The 19,003-nt window shown below is 57.0% G+C and overlaps 1 protein-coding gene across 1 annotated transcript in view; it reads left to right on the top strand.

Annotated features, from left to right (window-relative positions):
• LOC119099861 (solute carrier family 12 member 3-like) overlaps window positions 1-19,003 on the top strand; it is a 34,410-nt gene that overhangs the window by 2,017 nt on the left and 13,390 nt on the right. The window contains 8 exon segments of the mRNA XM_037222953.1: window positions 7,216-7,296; window positions 7,799-7,874; window positions 10,714-10,809; window positions 11,497-11,636; window positions 12,639-12,758; window positions 17,749-17,863; window positions 18,285-18,424; window positions 18,787-18,898. Of these exon segments, the coding sequence (XP_037078848.1) occupies window positions 7,216-7,296; window positions 7,799-7,874; window positions 10,714-10,809; window positions 11,497-11,636; window positions 12,639-12,758; window positions 17,749-17,863; window positions 18,285-18,424; window positions 18,787-18,898 (880 nt within the window).

The raw sequence follows: 19,003 nt of genomic DNA, 5'->3' as shown, positions 1-19,003 counted from the left end.
TAAACTGGCCGAAAGATTTTCCCGGAAAATAACCCGAACAAGGGTCACTAAGTCGCGCTTTCTTTTACGGCGGTGATTAACATGTATTCTTTGTGTATTCATAGCACTATGTTAGGTGTAAAGATGAAATACAGCCATTTTCTTTATGCAAACCCCACGAGCTCTGTGGTCTGATTGATGTAAGCAGTTCTTAAGCTGCCCCCATATCGTAACGTCTGGTGTGCAGAAAGCAAGCTGTGCATTTCATTGGCGTCACCTCAAATGACCCGTAGGTTTGGTTTAATGAGTACAAACCCAAGACACATGGAGCTGTTGAAGACCGTCCATCAGCAACGTTGCACATTTTTGCTTTCCCCTATTATGTACTGGCTACGCTGGACGAGACCCCTCCTTTGCTTACACACTGGCCATGCTCGGTGAGGCTGCCCTCCCCTGGTTATGATGTTGAGACATTGAAAAACACGTTATCATCTGCACCTGCGCGTGACGTTGCGTTGTACCAGGCCCCTCCTCTTGTTATGGTTTGGTTCAGTTAGTATGGCCTGTGCACTCTATCGGTGCACAGAGCTTGGCTCCATCAAAGATCCACCTACGTGCGTCCCGTGGGCTGTGGACGGCACCGTACCAGGTGGGTACCGCCCAAACTGCCCAGCATCAACGTGAAACGCATGCAGCTTGTCATCAGGTCACATCATTTCGACGTGACCTGGGAACCTGTGTTCTGGCACGTGATGAGCTCGTAGCTAAGTATCCTTTATCATCAGCTAATTTGTTTGTGTCACCAGCTCGCTATTCATTAACTCACTCATAAGCCAGGTACGATCAAACATAGCCTCCACAACAAAAAATAGAACTAATTTTTGTGAGAGGTCATTGTGGGATGCGATGCCATTCGGACGTGACCTTCGCTGACCTGGTCATTGCAATACACCATCGTGACTCATTGGCACGTGCGAGCATTAGTCAGCTCCGGTTCCAGCCCTGAAGCCATACCCGCAGGTCGGCATATATATATATATATATATATATATATATATATATATATATATATCAAACGCTGGTCAAGTATATGACGTCATTTAAACATGATCATCATTAACCAAACACGTATTTTTCAAGCTGAAGGGGTGGGGGTGGGGGGTGGGGATATTAACGGCCGTTAACCCGTCAGTGGTGGATGAAGGACCCTAGCGAGACATTAATTCCAATGCTATAATCGCATTGCGCCGACACGACAACCTGGGATAATTCTTCAAGAATGTGACCATTATATGCCGCAACCACATAACCTAGCTAATCAGGAGGCTCTAAATGTGATTGGTAAACCGAATCATTGTTCATTGTTTACCGTGTCATCATCCCAGCCCCGTCGCTCGCGATAAAAAGGCTGTTATTCGTCAGATATTGGTGTTGGCTAATTGGTGATGGCGTTGCTTCAGTTGCACCATCGAAACGATTGGTAGCGTCGTTGGCTGGGCGGTATTCCTCCGTTAGCTCGCCGTGGGCAATATTCCTTCGTCATCGCGCACCGTAAAGGACATCTCCACCATTACGGGTGGCGCCGTGCTCCGAGACACTCGAGGCGTGTAGGTTTGCCGTGATTCGTGCGGCCCGCACCGCCCGGCGGGGGTGCCGCGAGCGTACCGTCTGCCGGCGGTGCTGCCAACGACACTAACGAACGGGGGTCGCTGCCAACATCGTCGGCGGCCAGTAACCGGGTCAGATGACGGGAGCCAACACAGGGTCCAGCCGGCTCCGGCTGGGCCGGCTGACTCTTGATCCAGCCGGCACTGGCGAATGTGGTGCCGGCTGGGCTGGCTGGTGTTGGGGACTGCTGCATTCAGCCATCCCCTGCCTAAGCCCCACTGGTCCCTGACGATTCGGATCAGGACCGGATCCAGCTGGATTCAGTCAACTGTGGTTAAAGATGATTCTCCACATTTGTAGATCGTGAGGCAAGCAGCACAAATCATAGGAAAGGCCCACTTGTAACTATTGGTGTGCTCTTCAGCTGGGAAACTTCCCGAAATAACCGAATTTCACTAATCAGTGAATATGCTCCACCTTACGTCATTGTCTGATTACGTCATCCTATCTTGCACGACATTGATTGAGAGCCAGTTGGCGGCCGTTATATCTGGAAACCGTGCTCACGAAGGCTAGCTATGAACGACTCAACAGTTTTGTTTTTCTTGGCCTTAATCGCCGCATGGCCGATGGAATGACGGGATTTGAATGACGTTATAGTGGCGTCATGGTCGCTTGGGTTACCTTGAAATATCTCCCGGGGAATAATCACATCTTCGCGGGCGTGTAGCTTAGAAATTCGAGGGACTTTGATCTTAAGAAGGGCACAACGGTGAACTGCACGGAATGATCTTCAAGTGACCATTTCAGTTCAAAACCCCATGAAGATGTGGAGTGCTCCCTTGTCAGTGACCGACGCTGGGTACAGCCGGCTCTAGATGAACTGAGCGCGAGAGATCTGGCCGGCTGTAGACTGAATCACGTGGGAACCAGGCTACTCTCATCATACCGGCGCACGATGCAGCCATTGGCGGCTGCTTGGTTGGTTTCCTTTTGATGCAGTATATCTGGTTAGACGTGATCAGCCGGTTTGGGTCAGTGCAGAATCCAGCCAGTTTGGTCGGCGGCGCATTCAGCCATCTTTTCGCAGCATTAGCGTGGGTCGACATTAATCAGCACTAGATCCTGCACAGTCCGGTCTCACCGGATTGAACCGGATCTGGCGAACACTAGATCCAGTCAGATCCCACATTGCTCAACGCGGGATGCAGGCCACGCCGGCCATCCTCGCCAACATTAGCTCGACCCGGCTGGTGAAATTGCTGGTACTGTGTCTAGCTTAAGGTTCCATAACTGTTGAAAAGCAATGTACTTCCACACTGAGTAATACCGGATCCACATGGCTATGAGCGTCACGAAATAAAATGGCCCACGTGACTCATCGTCTTAACATTCGCCGAATCGGGTGTCAGTAACAGCATTAAATAACCGGTCCCCGTGACGTCACAGGCGCCACTAAATCAATCCCGTCCTTTATGTCGTCGCTCTGACGTCCGAGTTTCTCCGAAGTGAATTGTCTGCCTGATGCCGCTTATCTGGTTTGCGTGGGTGATTTGACGCGTTGATGTGAAGTGGGCCGTTCACGGCACTCCCAACAACGCCAGGAATGCCGCCCGTCAAGAGAACTTGTCGGCGGCCGTCACCAGTGCTTCGGGGTACGTGGAGCAGGTCCTGTTGGATCAAAGAATTCGACGGGCTAGACCTATTTGAAATTCTGAGAGGGTTGCGTCGGGCGCCCACGCTCAGACGTCGTTTTGCGTCATAGTTGTAACGGTTTGTGCCGCTCCGGCTCAACACAACGAAAATCCCAAAACGCATCCCGACTGATGTTGACTTACTGATATTGACCGACGGATATGGACCGACTGGTACTGACCGACTTATTGACTATTGGCCATACCGGCCAAGATGTCATCGAATAGTGGTCCTGCCTGCGTTCACAAACACCCCGAAATAATCCTTTGTCTGAAACCTGGGCGAGGTTATTTCTTGTTGTTTGGCTCCCTGGCTAAACGTACCTGATCCGTGACGTATATGAGAAAGAACATGTTTCCACCTAGCATCCGGTGCTCCATCCGCGTCACATCGTCATTGAGAACCTGGTGTTTGTTTCCCATTTTTAGAACATCATTGACGTCACGCAATCTGGCAGTAGCGTGTGCGGGTGCCTGCCGTGCGCGGCGGCGGGCGGCGACCGCACGCGCCGCGCGCGCGCGCCGGCCATCACCAGGTCAATAGCTTCGGCGTATTAAGTACCGGCTCACCTTCCCCGACGGGGCTGAGCTCGCCTTGGCGGCGCCATCCGGCGCGGCCCTTCCGCAATTACCCGGGCGCCGGGGCCGGGCGGCGGCGGCGGCGGCGGCGGCGGCGGCGCCGGCGGGCTGGCGCGCCAGACGTGAGGCTGCCGCCGGACGGAGCGGCGCTGGCCGGCCGCGCCGCCGCGTCCGCCAGACGGGCGGGGGTCGCTCCAGTGAAGGAGGAGGGGGTTGCCAAGGCTGGTTATAAGCGGTCTCAATTTTGTTTCTGTGCTGCTCAATGGCGTAATTATACGATACCGTGGGATCGAGATACCGGAGTAGCGTGCAGCGGAAAACGGTGCGAGATATTTGCAGAAAGGCTAAGCCTTACATGATTTTGGCGCATTTTATAAAAAAAATGCGCGTAATCGCAGAGTCGCAAAGAAGCGAGAGCAATCAACTTGCATAGTCCAGGCCAGCTCAGAAAACCTCGTGGATCAAGGAAAGCTTCAGAATATGGTAGCATTAGGCGCCTCCAGCTTGCTTTTTCCGCTTGCGCTGCCTCTTCAGCTGCTTTCTGTTAACGATTTGCAACCGTCTAGCTATAAGAAACGAAAATTGTCAGTTTTGTGCACGTGCGTATGAAATGTTCAGTGCAGTAGTTCGTTTGTAAAACAAATGGGTGCTTCCTAATTTGCGAGATATTTTAACAAATTAAATTGCATTACCTGGTAATATACTTGGTGACTCGTCAGCCTGACTCGTCGCGTGTTGAGTCGAGTAGCCAAGGAAGCGGCCTGACGTGCGTCACGAGGATGACAAAATTGCAGGCTGGCGGAGAGTTCAAGGCCCGGCGTCGTCGTTTTTGCGAATTTTTGGCAACATTTCTACACCGGCGCTCGTACAGATGGCTTTCAAGCCAGCCAAGACCAACTCGAGCCGCCTGGGGGGGGGGGGGGGGGGAGGAAGGGGGAGCTCGTGCCAAGCCCTTTATTAGAAAATGGCGTGATTTTGCCTGCTCTGTTTCCTTGCGTGTTTTGCTGTGAGTTGTCTCGAAAGACAAGTGGAAAGGAACTGACGAGTGAAGTGACGTAGCGCGGAGATCAACATATCACGTCATGTTTTCACCAGGATGCAGTCAAGGGGCGTGCCCTTGTGATCATAGCGTGACATTATCCCGTGTTGATGTGAAGCGTCTGGGCGTCCTGGGTGGTTGCCGCATTCTGTGGGCACCAGGCTTTCTTCCGTTCGAAAAACACATGGTGTATGAAGCGAGTTGACGGACTTACTCGGTAATTTTGACAGTCAATCGACAGCCATCCGTCATTCGTCATTCGTCATTCGTCATTCGTCATTCGTCATTCGTCGTGACTAATCGGAGGTGTTAGGATGTTTCGTGGAACAGCTGAAATCTAATATGTGAAGCACCATCTATTAGCATGCTGATTGAACAGCCTTCAGCGTCGCTTATTGCACTGCTGCAAACACGCTTAACACTTATTTCTGGTTAGGTAATGGTTGGCGAACGCTGTTGATGTAATGTTTTCGTGCGATAGCGCACTAACTCATTCTCTGGCGTGTGCGATAGCCTGCTAAGGAAGACCGGTTGCCCAATGGCCTATTCGAAGGGGAGGACACGACTGGCACTTGTCCTCCACTTCTTCATCAGGTTAACGCATGGATTGGTATGCGCATGCATGTGGGCACTAAGGAAGCGAGACAGGTGCGTAAAACAAGTAGTTTAGAACATACGCCATGTAAGTCGTTTTGCACACCGACGGCGCGCTAAAAAATCAGCGAAAAGTTAAGAGTTGCCTGGCCCGTAACTGCGAAATCCCGCATACGCCTTGAGAAGGGCAACCTACGTCTGGAGACCCCAGTTCGAGCCACCGGCGCCAGAATCCACCGTTCGGTGCCTGATAGCCTGTGGCTCCGTCATCGCTTATCTTCCGCGCGTGACGAGGGTTGCAGCGTCCTCGTCACGGCGGAGCGCGCCGTGACGGCGTCGCGTGACGCCCCGGTCCGCCGGCGCCCGCGATCTCGGACCGGACGGCGGGCTACCGTCCGCATTCCGTGCCTGGCGGCTCCGTCCGGCCCTGGAAACGAGCCGGCCCTGCATACCAGCCGGCTCGCGCGCACGCTCCCGGCACGCCGTCGCCGGTTTTTACGCGGTGTCTGACCGGCCTCTAGCGCGGACCTTTCGACGAACGGCCCGGCTTTTCTCTAAATTAGGGCCGGGGCGAACGGAGATTCCGAGGGCGCTTGGGAAGGCGGCGGGCGTGGCTTCGAGGCCGCGCGCTGAGTTACTGGATCTGCATGACTTCCAGCTCTCCTTGGATGGATTGTCTGTCATGCGCGAGGGTCGATTTTGGTTATGAGAACCTGCGATTCCGTATGAAGCGCTGTCGGCTGTCAGTACCGTAACGCTCTCATAGCATCGTAATGCCAGACACCGAGACCCTGGGAGTACACGGAAAGTAACGTTCCTGATGTGCTAGGCACGCAGCGGGTAATGCGCAAAACGCCTTGACGTAGCAGCGACTTGAATGCATTCCCTTCCACGTCATGAAAAATGGTTTCACGTGCTAGTTGCCGCGCCCGCCGAAATCACATGGCGTAATCAGGCGGCGTTATAAGTTGTATGAGCGGCCACAAAAATGTCGTTTGTTTACTGCGTCAGAAGCAAGGTACCGCGAGCGTGATGGTGGTCGTATCATGTAACGCTTTGCCACCAGCTGGAACGTTCAGCTATTTTCTTTAGTAGCTAATCTGCAGTTGCAGAAATGACGGTCACCATCCGTTTGCTTGCGGCCTCATTGTGCTGCAAAGTTATTTGCGACCTTTTCATTCGACAAAGCAGTTGTGACAAACAGTAGGCGAAGTCATTTGTTACGGTTTTTGGAGCCACAAAGTGACTGTCCTCAAGATGGATCACACATGTGACCCTTACCTTGCTGATAAAAGACCATGCGTCATATTCTCTCTTTTGGCCGACGCAACACACTGCATTCGTCGATTTGATACGGGTGTGGAGAAAGGGCGACAGGGCAAGGATATATGATAGGATGTGAGGCTGCAAACCTGCTAACAGAGTTGAAAATGAGATGCACGTCGCAGTGAACATCTTCCCAACATCCGATGAAATATCTTCCTCGGGAGGAATGTTTGTGTACCAAGTAGCGACGTCTGCCTCAGGAGGTCGCCTGCCAATCCGGGACAAAACACTTTAAACACATCTCCCTCCGACCCGCCGCTGACTGGAAGCTGCAACTGCATGTTACACTACTCGTTGTCCTCGTTACGTGGTAGCGACTTGCACACAATCTTTGGTTCAGACGGGCGCAACAGATGTGAAATGTTGTATGGCGTGCTCACTTTGCCTCGTTTGCAGGACATCGGCGATGTGGAAGCCAAGCCGGAGTCGGCTCAAAAGGGAAAAGCCATCAAATTCGGCTGGATCGAGGGCGTATATGTAAGTACTAACGGGCGGTAGCAGTTGCGTTTTCATTACGGCGCAATTACGTTAAAACCGTGCATAACTGTTACTAAACCAAAGTGATTCAGTGTCAGTTCCATAAGACTTTATTGCGTTTGTTCTTTTCTTCATAAGGCCTCCTGATGTTTGTTATCATCGAAGCCCTTCAACTGTTCATATTTGACCATCCGCTTACGGAATAATCTGATCGCTGTGAGGGGAGATCGCTTATTCGCGTCCGCCACCGCCGACTGCTGGCAGTGAAGGGCTTCCAGCCGGTCAGCCGGCTTGCGGCAACAGCTACTCCTGCCCCTGATGCCGAGCGTCAGCTCCCCACGTCCCATTTGTGGCAGGGCAAACCATCGTCGTGGTCACATTTCCAGATAGTTAACACAACGCGGATCTCGTGCTCAACCGTTGATTTTTCTGCCTGACTCATGTTATCTACAGCGCATTCCGTTTTGCTGTCTGGCTGACCGGCGGCGGCTCCCGTCCCCAGATGCGATGTCTGCTGAATATTTGGGGCGTGATGCTGTTCCTGCGCCTGACCTGGGTGGTGGGTCAGGCCGGCCTGGGTGAGTACCGCCGGTCGGACCGGACCGCGGCCGGCTCCCGGCCACCGGACTGTGTCCCAGGATTTCGTCGAAATGAAACCGGCTGGGGCTGCCTGCCGGGAACTCTCCTGAATCACATTGAGTCATGCCAACATGACGGGCTGCAACGCCGACGGGCTTGGCTGAGGTCATTTCTCGCCCTCCCCTGCTGGATCTTTCTCGTACATGTGCTCTGCAAGCGATCAAACAAAAAGGGCCCTGCGCGACCTATTTCGTACATGTGTTCTGAAGGCGATAAAAAACGATCTCGGCAGTCTGAAAGCAGTTCTGGGCCCGAGCATCTCGTTATATAGCGTCACATGACTCATGCACACAACACTGCGGCGTCGCGCCCTCCGTAGCAGCGCGACACGCCAAGTAAGGTGGTGATCCCGCTGGGCAGACCCATTCCTTGCGTGGCCTGCGTGGTGACGCATCGCCGCAGGCCGTGACACACGACCTCAGTACACCCGCCGGACGTGCCGCTCTCCCCTGTCCGGCTCCCGCCCGCCACTCCCGCCCGGCCCCTCTGCCCGTTCCCCGCCTCCCCCTGTCTGACTGCGGTGCTGCTGGCGGGAGGCGAGCCGCTCAGTCGCGCCCAGATGCGGCCCAGGTGGTCGGGAGGCGGGGCCCAGGAGCGGCAGGGCTCGGCGGCGTCCCTCACCCAGGGTGCTGACAGGGCGCAGGCGGACATCCGCCACGTGCCGCGGGCTCGCACGGCGGCTGTGTTGACCGCGAGACCCAACTGGAACGGACAGGGCATCATTCAGCGATAGGGTAGCGCCGAGTTAATACCTCACTTAGCCTCCTCCGCGCCCGTCCGTTTAGCGATTCCGAACTTGGCCACACCGTTGCGGTATGGCTATGCATGCAATGGCCGTGTGCGGGGTTGATAGCCGAGTTGATACCCCCTGGGAGTTTTAGCATTTCGCCCCGCCGGCTCGGTATGTAATCACTTCGTTGCACTTTGACCGTCTCCCGTCCGAGGCCTCGAATGCTACGGCTCCCGCCCCGCCCTCCTCCCCCTCAGCACTTGTCGGATTAATTCGAGCTTAAGTGGTGCATCCTCTTCCTCGCGCCGCGTGAGCGATTATGAGGAGCCAGGGCGTAAGGGGTCGTGGGGATGCCAACTTCCTCACATCGATGGACGGGTGTGAACTTGGAGCTAACCATTGCGTCGCACGGCTTCTGATGGCCGGCTTTGGTTCGCGTGAATTCTGAAATTGAAGGCATTATCAACTGGATTGGCTGAGGCACCCAGACACACCGTTCCTGGGCGTGGAGGAAGGTGGTGAGGAATTTGATCACTTTTGCTCGCTCTGGGACCAATTTGTATTTCACGTCAGAAAAACGCCCTTGCTGATGACGTCAGGGCCACTGATGACGTCGCAGGTCAAGTCAAGCTGCACGCGTCCTCAACGGTCTTACAGAAAAGCCAAACCTGGAGGGGGAGGGGGTGTTGTAGGCTGCCTCCCCTCCGGCCAGCTTTTCTCCCTGTAGTACTAGAACCAGACCATTTTCTGATAATAATGTCCGAGTGACGATCCTGGAACGCCAGGTCATGATAGACATGGGTTAAGTACTTAAAGGTCAAACGAGGTCACCTATGGAGTATGTATATCGGTGGGTAATTGCGGTCGAAACTGTTTTAGACATGGGTTAAGTGCTTAAGGGTCAAACGAGGTCACCTATGGAGGATGTGTATCGGTGGGTAATTGCGGTCGAAACTGTTTTAGACATGAGTTAAGTACTTAAGGGTCAAACGAGGTCACCTATGGAGTATGTATATCGGTGGGTAATTGCGGTCGAAGCTGTTTTAGACATGGGTTAAGTACTTAATGGTCAAACGAGGTCACCTTTGGAGTACGTATATCGGTGGGCAATTACGGTCGAAATTGTGTTACATCAAAAACATCGGTCTATTTGCGCGGGCGAACAAGTCATGGTGATCTAAGCGGCGCATGCAATATGGGAACAGAAGTCCTTGCATCCAAATCAGCATTTTTAGTGATCAACAGCGAATAATTCTTCAATAGTTTTCTCCCTTGCCCACTGTTATTGACATTTGGATTTTCCGATGGGATGGATTTTCCGGCCTGCTCTTGTTGACAGCCGTTGGACCAATTACTTAAAAGGTTCGGTGCGTCTACGGAGTATCATTAAATGGGCCGCCGTTAAATTCCAGCTGACCGGGTTAGCCGCTCGGCCGCTGTGGTGTCGAACGCTTGGAACAGAGGAACGCGACGACTGTGTTACGGTGTTCCTTGACGCGCTGAAATCGTTTGGCAGATGCCCTCCGTTGCGCTCGAATTCCTCACTGGGCTGGTGCAGTCAGGCATTTCGCAACAAGCTGTGCTTGGCAACGACCGTGATCCCTAATTTATCCCTTCAAAACATCCTAGCATGTATCTGTAAAATATCGGAAACAGTTGACTGCTGCGTGACCGTGTTACGTTGTTTCGGTCGCGGGGTCGGCTGTGAATGGGTTCGTTCATTCCCGGGCGGCTGGTTGACACCACCTGGCTGACGGCCACGGCAGCCGGGCCGCTCAGCACTGCTGACGGCCACTGCAGCTGACCCGCTCAGCGCTGCTGGCGGCCACTGCAGCTGACCCGCTCAGCGCTGCTGGCGGCCACGGCAGCTGACCCGCTCAGCGCTGCTGGCGGCCACGTGAGCCGGGCCACTCAGCGCTGGTGGGGGTTGGCACCGCTGTCCAACACCGCCGGAGCATAGCGAGGCTATGTGCTGCCTCCAGCACCGCCCAGTCCCCTGCACGCCTGTGTGGGCTGACTCGCGTTTGAAGTGTTTCATTTTCTTTCAGTGGAAGCCCTGCTGCTGATCACAGCTGCCAATTTGGTCACCGTCATCACAACGATATCCATGTCGGCTGTGGCCACGAATGGGCAGATCAAAGGAGGTAAGGCACGCTCGTTGCAACCCACGCCCCGGTAAGCTCGCTGCAACGGAGATGACATCTGCTGCGTAACGAAGTGGGGTCCAGCTGTCCTGACGACGCGAGACGTCATGTTTTTTTAGCACCTGGGGCGTGGCGAAATGGCTTCCGTGGAAAGAGTCTCACATTTCAGTGTGCTTATTTGATCATCTCGTTGTCAACCTTCGGCGAAAAGATGACAGACCGGTGCGGTTGGCGGCACTTCGTTCGGCCGCTCTGAACTATGTCCAGGGTGTCCACCATATTTCCCGATGTTGTTGCCTCCGATCTGTGTCGAGACCAGGTCGCGTAGAGCCGAAATTAGCTCTTATATTCTTGGTTATTTCTTAATACTTTTGACATGCTTAGTCACTGCTTCGTCGAGCCACATATTACATTCCAGGTTAAGCCTTGCGTTCATGTTCAAACTGCGCGTGCTGTTGAGGACGCGATGTCCGTTGTCACCGTGTACGGGTGTTCTGGTCATTGACGCCCGTCATCGCTATGATGGCGATCTCTACCGTCACTGCTGGTGGGGACGGAGAAACACCAGTCCGGTATGGAGGGGCGGACCCGCCACAGCCAGGCACGCGGCCATGGTCGCCCGCACCGCCCGCTAAGAGGTGGTCACGCCGCTCATGAGCGTCGACTAACCCTGCCCGCCGCCGGCAGGTGGCATTTACTACATGATATCACGGTCGCTGGGCCCCGAGTTCGGCGCCTCCATCGGCCTCCTGTTCACCGTCTCCAACTCGGTGGCCGTGGCCATGTACGTGGTCGGCTTCTGCTCCTCCTTCAGTGACATGCTCAAGGTCAGTCGCGGAACCGTCCGAGGTCAGTCGCGGGACCGCCCGAGGTCAGGCGCGGAACCCTCTAATGAAAGAGTTTTCAGGTGGCATCTTTCCTGGTTCGAGAAGAAATTTATTATTTTAGTACCCGCTTCGTGGTCGGAGTAGTGCCCGTTTGCATCGGAAGTTATTGTTCCGAGATGGCGTGCGCCGTTTCGTAATTACCACGTCATCGCCTCCAGCATCTCAAGTTGCAGGTGTTAGGCCAGAACTAGTTGCGAACTGCCGATTCATTGAGTAATTAAAGAGAAACGCTGCAGGCTTTCGGTTATGGGGCAGCTACTTTGCATCTGGCTCAGTTGCTGCCCTCGTGATGTGGGTAACAACTAGGCCCTCATTGTATAATGCGCGCCTTGTATAGGCCGTTAACTGCGCTCGGGTGTGAGTGCCGCGCCGCCAACGGTAGCCGCGTATGGGAGCCGCGTTTCGGGAGTGCCACTGAACGCCGCGCGACCCTGGCGGATATGCGGCCACCGGAGCCGGGCGTCGGGCGGGACCAGTGGCACGCGCCGGCCGGCCGCGACCCCCACCACCCGTCGGTTGGGCACGGTCGGGTTCTGAGCCGCCGCCGTCTGCCGGCGCGGCGCCCGGACATCTGTCGGAGATCGGATACACGGCGCAGGGGGCCGCCCCCGTAACGGCACGCTGGCTCCGGCGGTGGGCAGCGCTCCAGCACCGCCGCCGAGCGCAAACAATGCGCCACCGGAGACGAGCTGTGTACTCGCGCAGTTGTTCGGCCCGCGGTGTGTGGTGGCAACTCTTCGCAGAACGGCGACAGTAGGGTAAGGTCGATATTGTTATGGACGCCGTGCTCGAAGCAGCGCAGTCAGCATGCTCACAGCGCCGTTAAAACGCGCGTCGGTGACGTCATGACTGGTTTGGTTTCGACGATAACCATGGCCGCCACCGGCGTGGCGGCGGCTCCGTGACACCCGTGACACTGACACCGGGCGCTCTTGCCTGCAGGAGTACGCGGACGGGTACGTGATCGTCGACGGCGGCGTGAACGACGCTCGCATCATCGGCTCCGCCGCCATGGTCCTGATCCTGCTGTTGGCCATCGTCGGCATGGACTGGGTCACGCGGGTAAGGAAGGCCGACAGCGGGTCACACGGGTCACCCGGCTAAGGAGAGCCCACAGCGGGTCACACGGGTCACCCGGGTAAGGAGAGGTGACAACGGGTCACACAGGGTCACCTGAGTAAGGAGAGCTGACAACGGGTCACCCAGGTCACCCGGGTAAGGAGAGCCGACATTGGGTCACTACGGGTCACCCGGGTAAGGAGAACCGACAGCGGGTCACACGGGCTCAGGCAATCGTGTATTCTTGTAGCCTCCACTATGAGGCTATTCTGTCCATGCACCAAGCTTTACAGGCGTAATCACACGGACGCACACTCGCAAATGCTCATACGGCTCATGGCAATAAAAAGCCATGATGTACTGTCACATGTCAATATGTTGGAGCGATCACCGAACTCGCCGAGTAAAGGCACGCGAGCCCGCCTGTTCCCGGGCCGCCGTAGAAAACCTGTCCCATGTGGAAGCAGCCCAGAAGGGCAAAGCGCCGGCGGGCTTTCTCCGTGCGCACCCTCAGCAGCTCTGAAAGGTGATCGGTTACCCGGGTGAGGAGAACCACCAGCGGGCCACACGTGTCCGGCCGGGGTCGGGCCGCCCGCCGCGTCTACGCCAGGCCGGCCGCCGCCCGCAGCCGCACCTGTGCCGGTTTTAGCCGGCTCTGAACGGCCGTGAGCCACGGCCGCTGTCGTAAGCTACCTGCCCCCGGACCGGCATTAAAGCGAGCGTGGGGCCTGGTGGGGCCGCCCCGGGCCGTGTTTCCTCGAACGAGCGGCACAGTCTGACCACGCCCAATCGGGACCCACTCGCGGGACTCGCGCTGAGGGTCACGACCAGCGGCGTGCGGAAGTCTTCTGGCCGTTTGAAGTCCTCTGACCACCGGAACGCGGTGCGGTGTTGCCGAAATCGGCGCGCGAGACCGCCCTCGCCGCGTGCCTCGCAGGGGCTCGGGGCCCGGGTGGCAACCGTCGTCACCGTGCCCGGCACGCCGCTGCGGCCGGCCCGCGGCCGACGACAGCCCGTGCGGGGCGGCATGTGTTGTTCGATCGCGCCCGGCAGCGGCGGCGGCGGCGGCGGCGGCGGCCCCACGCCTCGCCCCGTTCGTCAGGCCGAGCCTGCGTGACGCGGCGGCGACAGGCGCGGCGCGTGACGCCGCCGCGTGCCTATCACCGTCATTAGGCGCTTCCTGGGAGGCGGCGGGTAGGGTGCGGACGCCTATCTAATCAGCAGCGGGACACTTCCCAGCGGCGGCCAGCGCTGGGTGTCCACCGAGTAAACACCCCCCGCCGCTGTGTGGCCGCCCTCCGCGTGGCGCGGGCGAGATAGGAGCGCGGACGCGGCCGCCTCACCGGGCGCCCTATCACCGGCGGCGCCGGCACCGCGCCCGACGCCTGCCAGCTGGCTCAAACCGGCCGGGACCGGCGACTGGCGGACGCGCAGTGCCGTCGGCGGCGGCGGCGGCGGGCTTCCCCGGAGGCGGCGACCGGGCCGGCCGGCGGAGCGGGGTTCGCTGACCGTGAAATGATCCGGGTCAGACATGGACTGTCGCGAGGCTTGCGGGCGCGAGTGTGCGCGTGTGACTGGTTGTAAATGACTATGGTCACGTGTTTAACGCGGCTTAGTTATGAGCCGACGCAAGGCGGAGGCGTGCAACAGTTGAAAAGGGCGTGCACGGAAATTCGGCTTGCCGCATAGCGACTTACATGCTTGGAGGCGCTCAAGCCAGTAGCTTTGTCACCTGTCGCCTTGCGTATGTGGAAAACAAGGAGACGGATGCTGCTTTTGGTTTGTTTCCGTCACCCGATGAGCTTGAAAATTCCAAGTCAGACCCTGACATCCACATCAAGGGTGGTCCTTTTATGGTCATGCAGTCCTCCCCAGGACAGACAAAACACTCATGCATTTTCGGTGCAACATATCCAGCAGATACAGAAACGGGCGCCGGGGTCCCGTCGTCGGGCGAAATCCTCGCGGAGCCAGGTGTCAAAACATTACGTCGACCGTCTGTCGGCGTCGCTCTGTTGCCTCGGTCAATATCGGCAGTTTCAATCGCTTGCGACGAATCGATACACGAAGCTGGCCGTGAACGGGCCGGGCCGAGTGCAACCGGCGGTTCGGCGCGAATGGACTCGGCCCGACGCACGGTATGCAAGACGAGGAGTTGGAGACGCCGATAATCGATACCGCGTCGTCGGCATCAGGTGCAGCCGAGGCGACTGCTGTCAAGCGGAAGGGGAAGGGGGGAGGGGGAAGGACCGGGTTAACGGGCGCCACACGACTGCCGACGTCAGCACGGACGTGGAATTATCGCTGTACTAGGTGCGCAGTATGATGTACGACGCGGAACGCGGCTGGTCAAATGCAGGCACTGAATGGGTAACAGGCTTTAGCGTAAGGATCAGGTGAAGTCAGCCATCCTGTGCGGCATCGGGAACAGAGCTGTATCCTACCAGCCCGTAACAGGCTTTAGCGTGACGACCAGGTGAAGTCGGCCATCCTGTGCGGCATCGGCAATAGGGCTGTGTCCTACCAGCCCGTATCCTGCTGGCCAGAGCTAAATCGAGTTGTCCGCTTTTGTGTATCGATTCGCCGCAGTCGATCAGTAGATTTCGTAATGCCGGTCACGGAAGCGGGCGGACGCTGGCAGACGCCAGAAGCAGCTACTCTAGCGCACAGTCGTCCGTTTGTCTTGAGATAATATAGAGTAATCACGTGATGCAGCGTCCGTCTTTTTGGAAACAATGCACGTGGTAAATGCCGATAACAAGCATGCCATTTCGCCTAGCTGCTCATGTCTGCTAGCATCACTATGCAGCGTCACAGTGATGACCGGATCATGACGAGCGTCCGTGGGGCGGGCGGGAGGTACGCTCGTACCACCGCGGTGGCGTGTTGATCGAGACGAGCACGTGGGCTCCGAGTGGACCGTGCCCCGTCTGGCGCGAGCTGGTGGTCCGGGCTCGACCGGCGTGAGGTCGCCCCGGGCGAGCGCTGTGCTAAGCTCGCGGGTCGGTCAAGAGACCACTTGACGGCGCGGCGGCGTGCTTGACCGATATTGGGCAGCCTGGCGGACCGGTGTTGGAGGACGGCCGGCCGGCGGCTCAGCACGGGCGTGCGGCGTGTCGCCGGGCCCGTAACGTAGGTGTTGCCACCTACAGCCGTGTGAAAACAAAGCGTGCAGCTTGCGTTCCTGACGCGAAAACTGTAGGCGATTTTTCCCTTTGCTGCATTTTATCGTTCATTTTGTCAGTACAGTTTGTTTCTCGGTACGCAAATCTGAGTTGTTTTTAGGTCGAGTGGATAGAAGCAAGCGGGACTCAGGGAAAAATGCGCGCAAACACTCGAAATGCGTACTTACGCAGAAATGCGATTTCCAGGGCACGTGGTTTGAATCATCGGCACCACACTAAATGACGTCAAGGTAGGGACGTATCAAAGGGGTGGCCACGGGCGATGCGCTCCCCCTCCCTGAGCCGAGAGCTTTGCACGATAAACTGGTCAATGACGCAGGAATTCGGAGAAAATTGATTTTCATTGAACAACATTCGGGCTACGCTTCTGCACCGAGCTGCTGTTGAATCGCCGTTTAAAAGCCGATCAGCAGACGCTGTCTCTGGTGGTCTAAAGTCCGCCGCTGCTGCCGTGAAACGGGCGTCAATTTATCCTTATCCGCGCTTGAGGAGTACTACCCTTTGGGTAGGTGAACATGCCGCTGGTTTGCGTTAACATGCTGTGACGTGGTTTTAGAACTGCGTTAACTACAAGGACAGCCTTTCCTTTTTTATGAATGGACATGTCCGCATGCCGCGTAACCATGGTGATGCCCCGCGACGGCTGAAGAGCGAACGCTTTTCAACCGCGCCCTGTATGCACCACTGTGTGCGCACCTCAAGGGATGTACACATCACTGAGACACGTGCACGGCTGAGTCAGAGGCGGCCCGCTACGTGACCGATGGCCCGCGGCCGGGTGACGAGCAGAGTCCCGCACGTGTTGGCTCGCGCGCTCGAGCGGGCTGCCGGCCGGCCGGCGGGGTCACGGGCGCGGCGGCGAGAGTGGGGTGAGCGCCCGGCACCTGGTAGGCGTGCAGCTGCTAATCAGGTCAGCCGATAGGGCGCCGCGATCGTCTGATCTGTGCGGAGTGTGCCCCCCCCCCCCCCCCCTCCCACTGATCGTCAGATAGCCGGCTCGAGCACGGCAGCGTCCCTCAAGTGTGCACACAGAAGAGCCGTCCGGGGTGTGCCGCTGCACCTGAAAGAAAGGTGCCCTGTGTGGCTATCGGTGTTTGGTGTCTTGATACGCGCGCCGATGATCGTGTTTGCCGTTTAATTCGTTGCGTAAATGGATGGTGCACTCGGGCTGTTGCATGAAGAGCTCTCATGATGAGTGCGTTCACATAGGTACGACGCAATTTCTTTATCAAATATTGATGGAGCCATTGTCAGTCACGCACTGTTTGCTTAGTCAAGACTACAGATCATGCCTGAAGTGTTCCCTCAGGGATTTCGTTCCAACGGTTTATTTACGGTGCCGGTGCCATATCATCACGTCATACACTGCACTGGTCGCCCAACCTGGCCAGGTCCCTTGACACCGGCACGTTCGTCATGCCGTCATGCTGGGTACTGGGGAGGGGGCCAAGTCCCGCCGTGCCCGTCCGTCTGACACAGAGTCTCGCCGCGCCTGACACGGTCTCGCCGCACCTGATACAGAGTCTCGCCGCGCCTGACACGCAATCTCTCTGAGCTTGACACGGAGTCTCGCCGCGCCTGACACGCAATCTCTCTGAGCTTGACACGGAGTCTCGCCGCGCCTGACACGCAATCTCTCTGAGCTTGATACAGATTCTCGCCGCGCCTGACGCGGAATCTCTCTGAGTCTGACACAGAGTTTCGCCGGACCTGATACGGAGTCTCTCTGAGCTCTCTGTCTCTCTGAGCCTGTCACATAATCCGGCCGCGCCTTGCACCGCTGCTGACGCCGTGCCCGATTGGTGCAGGTCCAGCTGCTGCTGCTGTTCCTGCTGATCGCCTCGCAGGTGGACTTCGTGGTGGGCTGCTTCATGGGGCCGCAGTCGGACACGGAGCGCGCGCAGGGCTTCGTCGGACTGAGCAGTGAGTGCCGGCGGTGTCGGCCGCTGACGGGCGCGGCGACGGCAATGCCGCACCTCGAGCCCACGCCTCGTGTCGGCGTCGGTGACGGGTTAGCGTCGTGCCGACCCCGCCCAGATCGTGGAGGCACGCGCGGCTGTGGAGGCCGAGGTTAACGCAGCTGAGGTTCGGGTTGTAGAGGGAATCAGAAGCGGGAGTATCACCAAGTCGTGTGGACTTCCTCTTGGAAGCCCGTTGGGTTAGCTGTGCGATCATTCGCGGCTTTGCCGGAACCTTGTCTGGTTACGGCAGCAGGTACTCGGCATTGGCACAGCATTGCGTTGCCTCGGCGCGTGCCACGCTTTGCCCTCTCGCCCCTGCGTCGGCTGCACTCTCCGTCCTTCGCTTACGCACGGTCTCCAGCAGCTACGTGGTTGCGTTGCAGTGGATCTCCTGAAGGAGAATTCTTGGAACGACTACCGGCCGTTCGGCGGCCAAGACTACGACTTCTTCGGCGTGTTCGGCGTGTTCTTCCCGGCCGTGACCGGCATTGTGGCCGGTGCCAACCTCTCCGGAGATCTCAAGGTGAATGCAAGGATACCCTCGATGCGCGGCCCGTTCCGTAAGCTTCGGATATCCTTTGTGTATGAATCTATATCAAACCACTCAAAGCGTAAATCAAGTTATTGCTTACATGAAATCAATTTTTTCGTTACCGCTATCCAAGGACAGATAACCAGGAGTGCCTCTCCCTCTTCTCCAAAAATGAAGTTATTTTTTAAGAAACGTATCGTCATGAATGGTTTGCTCGAATGGCCTCGGGATTAACATCCTAGCTGACCATGGATTGCCACGCGAGCTCCGTGAACCAAGCGACTCGACCTCCTACCGACCGGCGGCGGCGCCGCCAGCCGGGTCGGCGCCTGTGACGCTGTCTCTGGCCGCAGGACCCGGCCGACGCCATACCCAAGGGTACGCTGCTGGCCATCTTCACCACCTTCATCACGTACGTGGCTTACCCGATCATGATCGCAGCCAGCGCTCACCGCTACGCGTCAGGTGAGTGGGGGCCGACGTCGGCCGGTGGGCGGAGGCGCCGCCGATCGCACCGCACGCGCGCCGCCGGGGCCCACTTGTAGGTGAGCCGCCCCGGAAAGCTACCGT

This window comes from Pollicipes pollicipes, unplaced genomic scaffold (genome assembly GCF_011947565.3).
Source record: "Pollicipes pollicipes isolate AB1234 unplaced genomic scaffold, Ppol_2.1 Scaffold_4881;HRSCAF=5763_pilon_pilon_pilon, whole genome shotgun sequence".
NCBI classification, from domain to species: domain Eukaryota; kingdom Metazoa; phylum Arthropoda; class Thecostraca; order Pollicipedomorpha; family Pollicipedidae; genus Pollicipes; species Pollicipes pollicipes.
The sequence above is the reverse complement of the archived record's forward strand: the minus strand, read 5'-3'. Positions and strand labels throughout refer to the sequence as shown.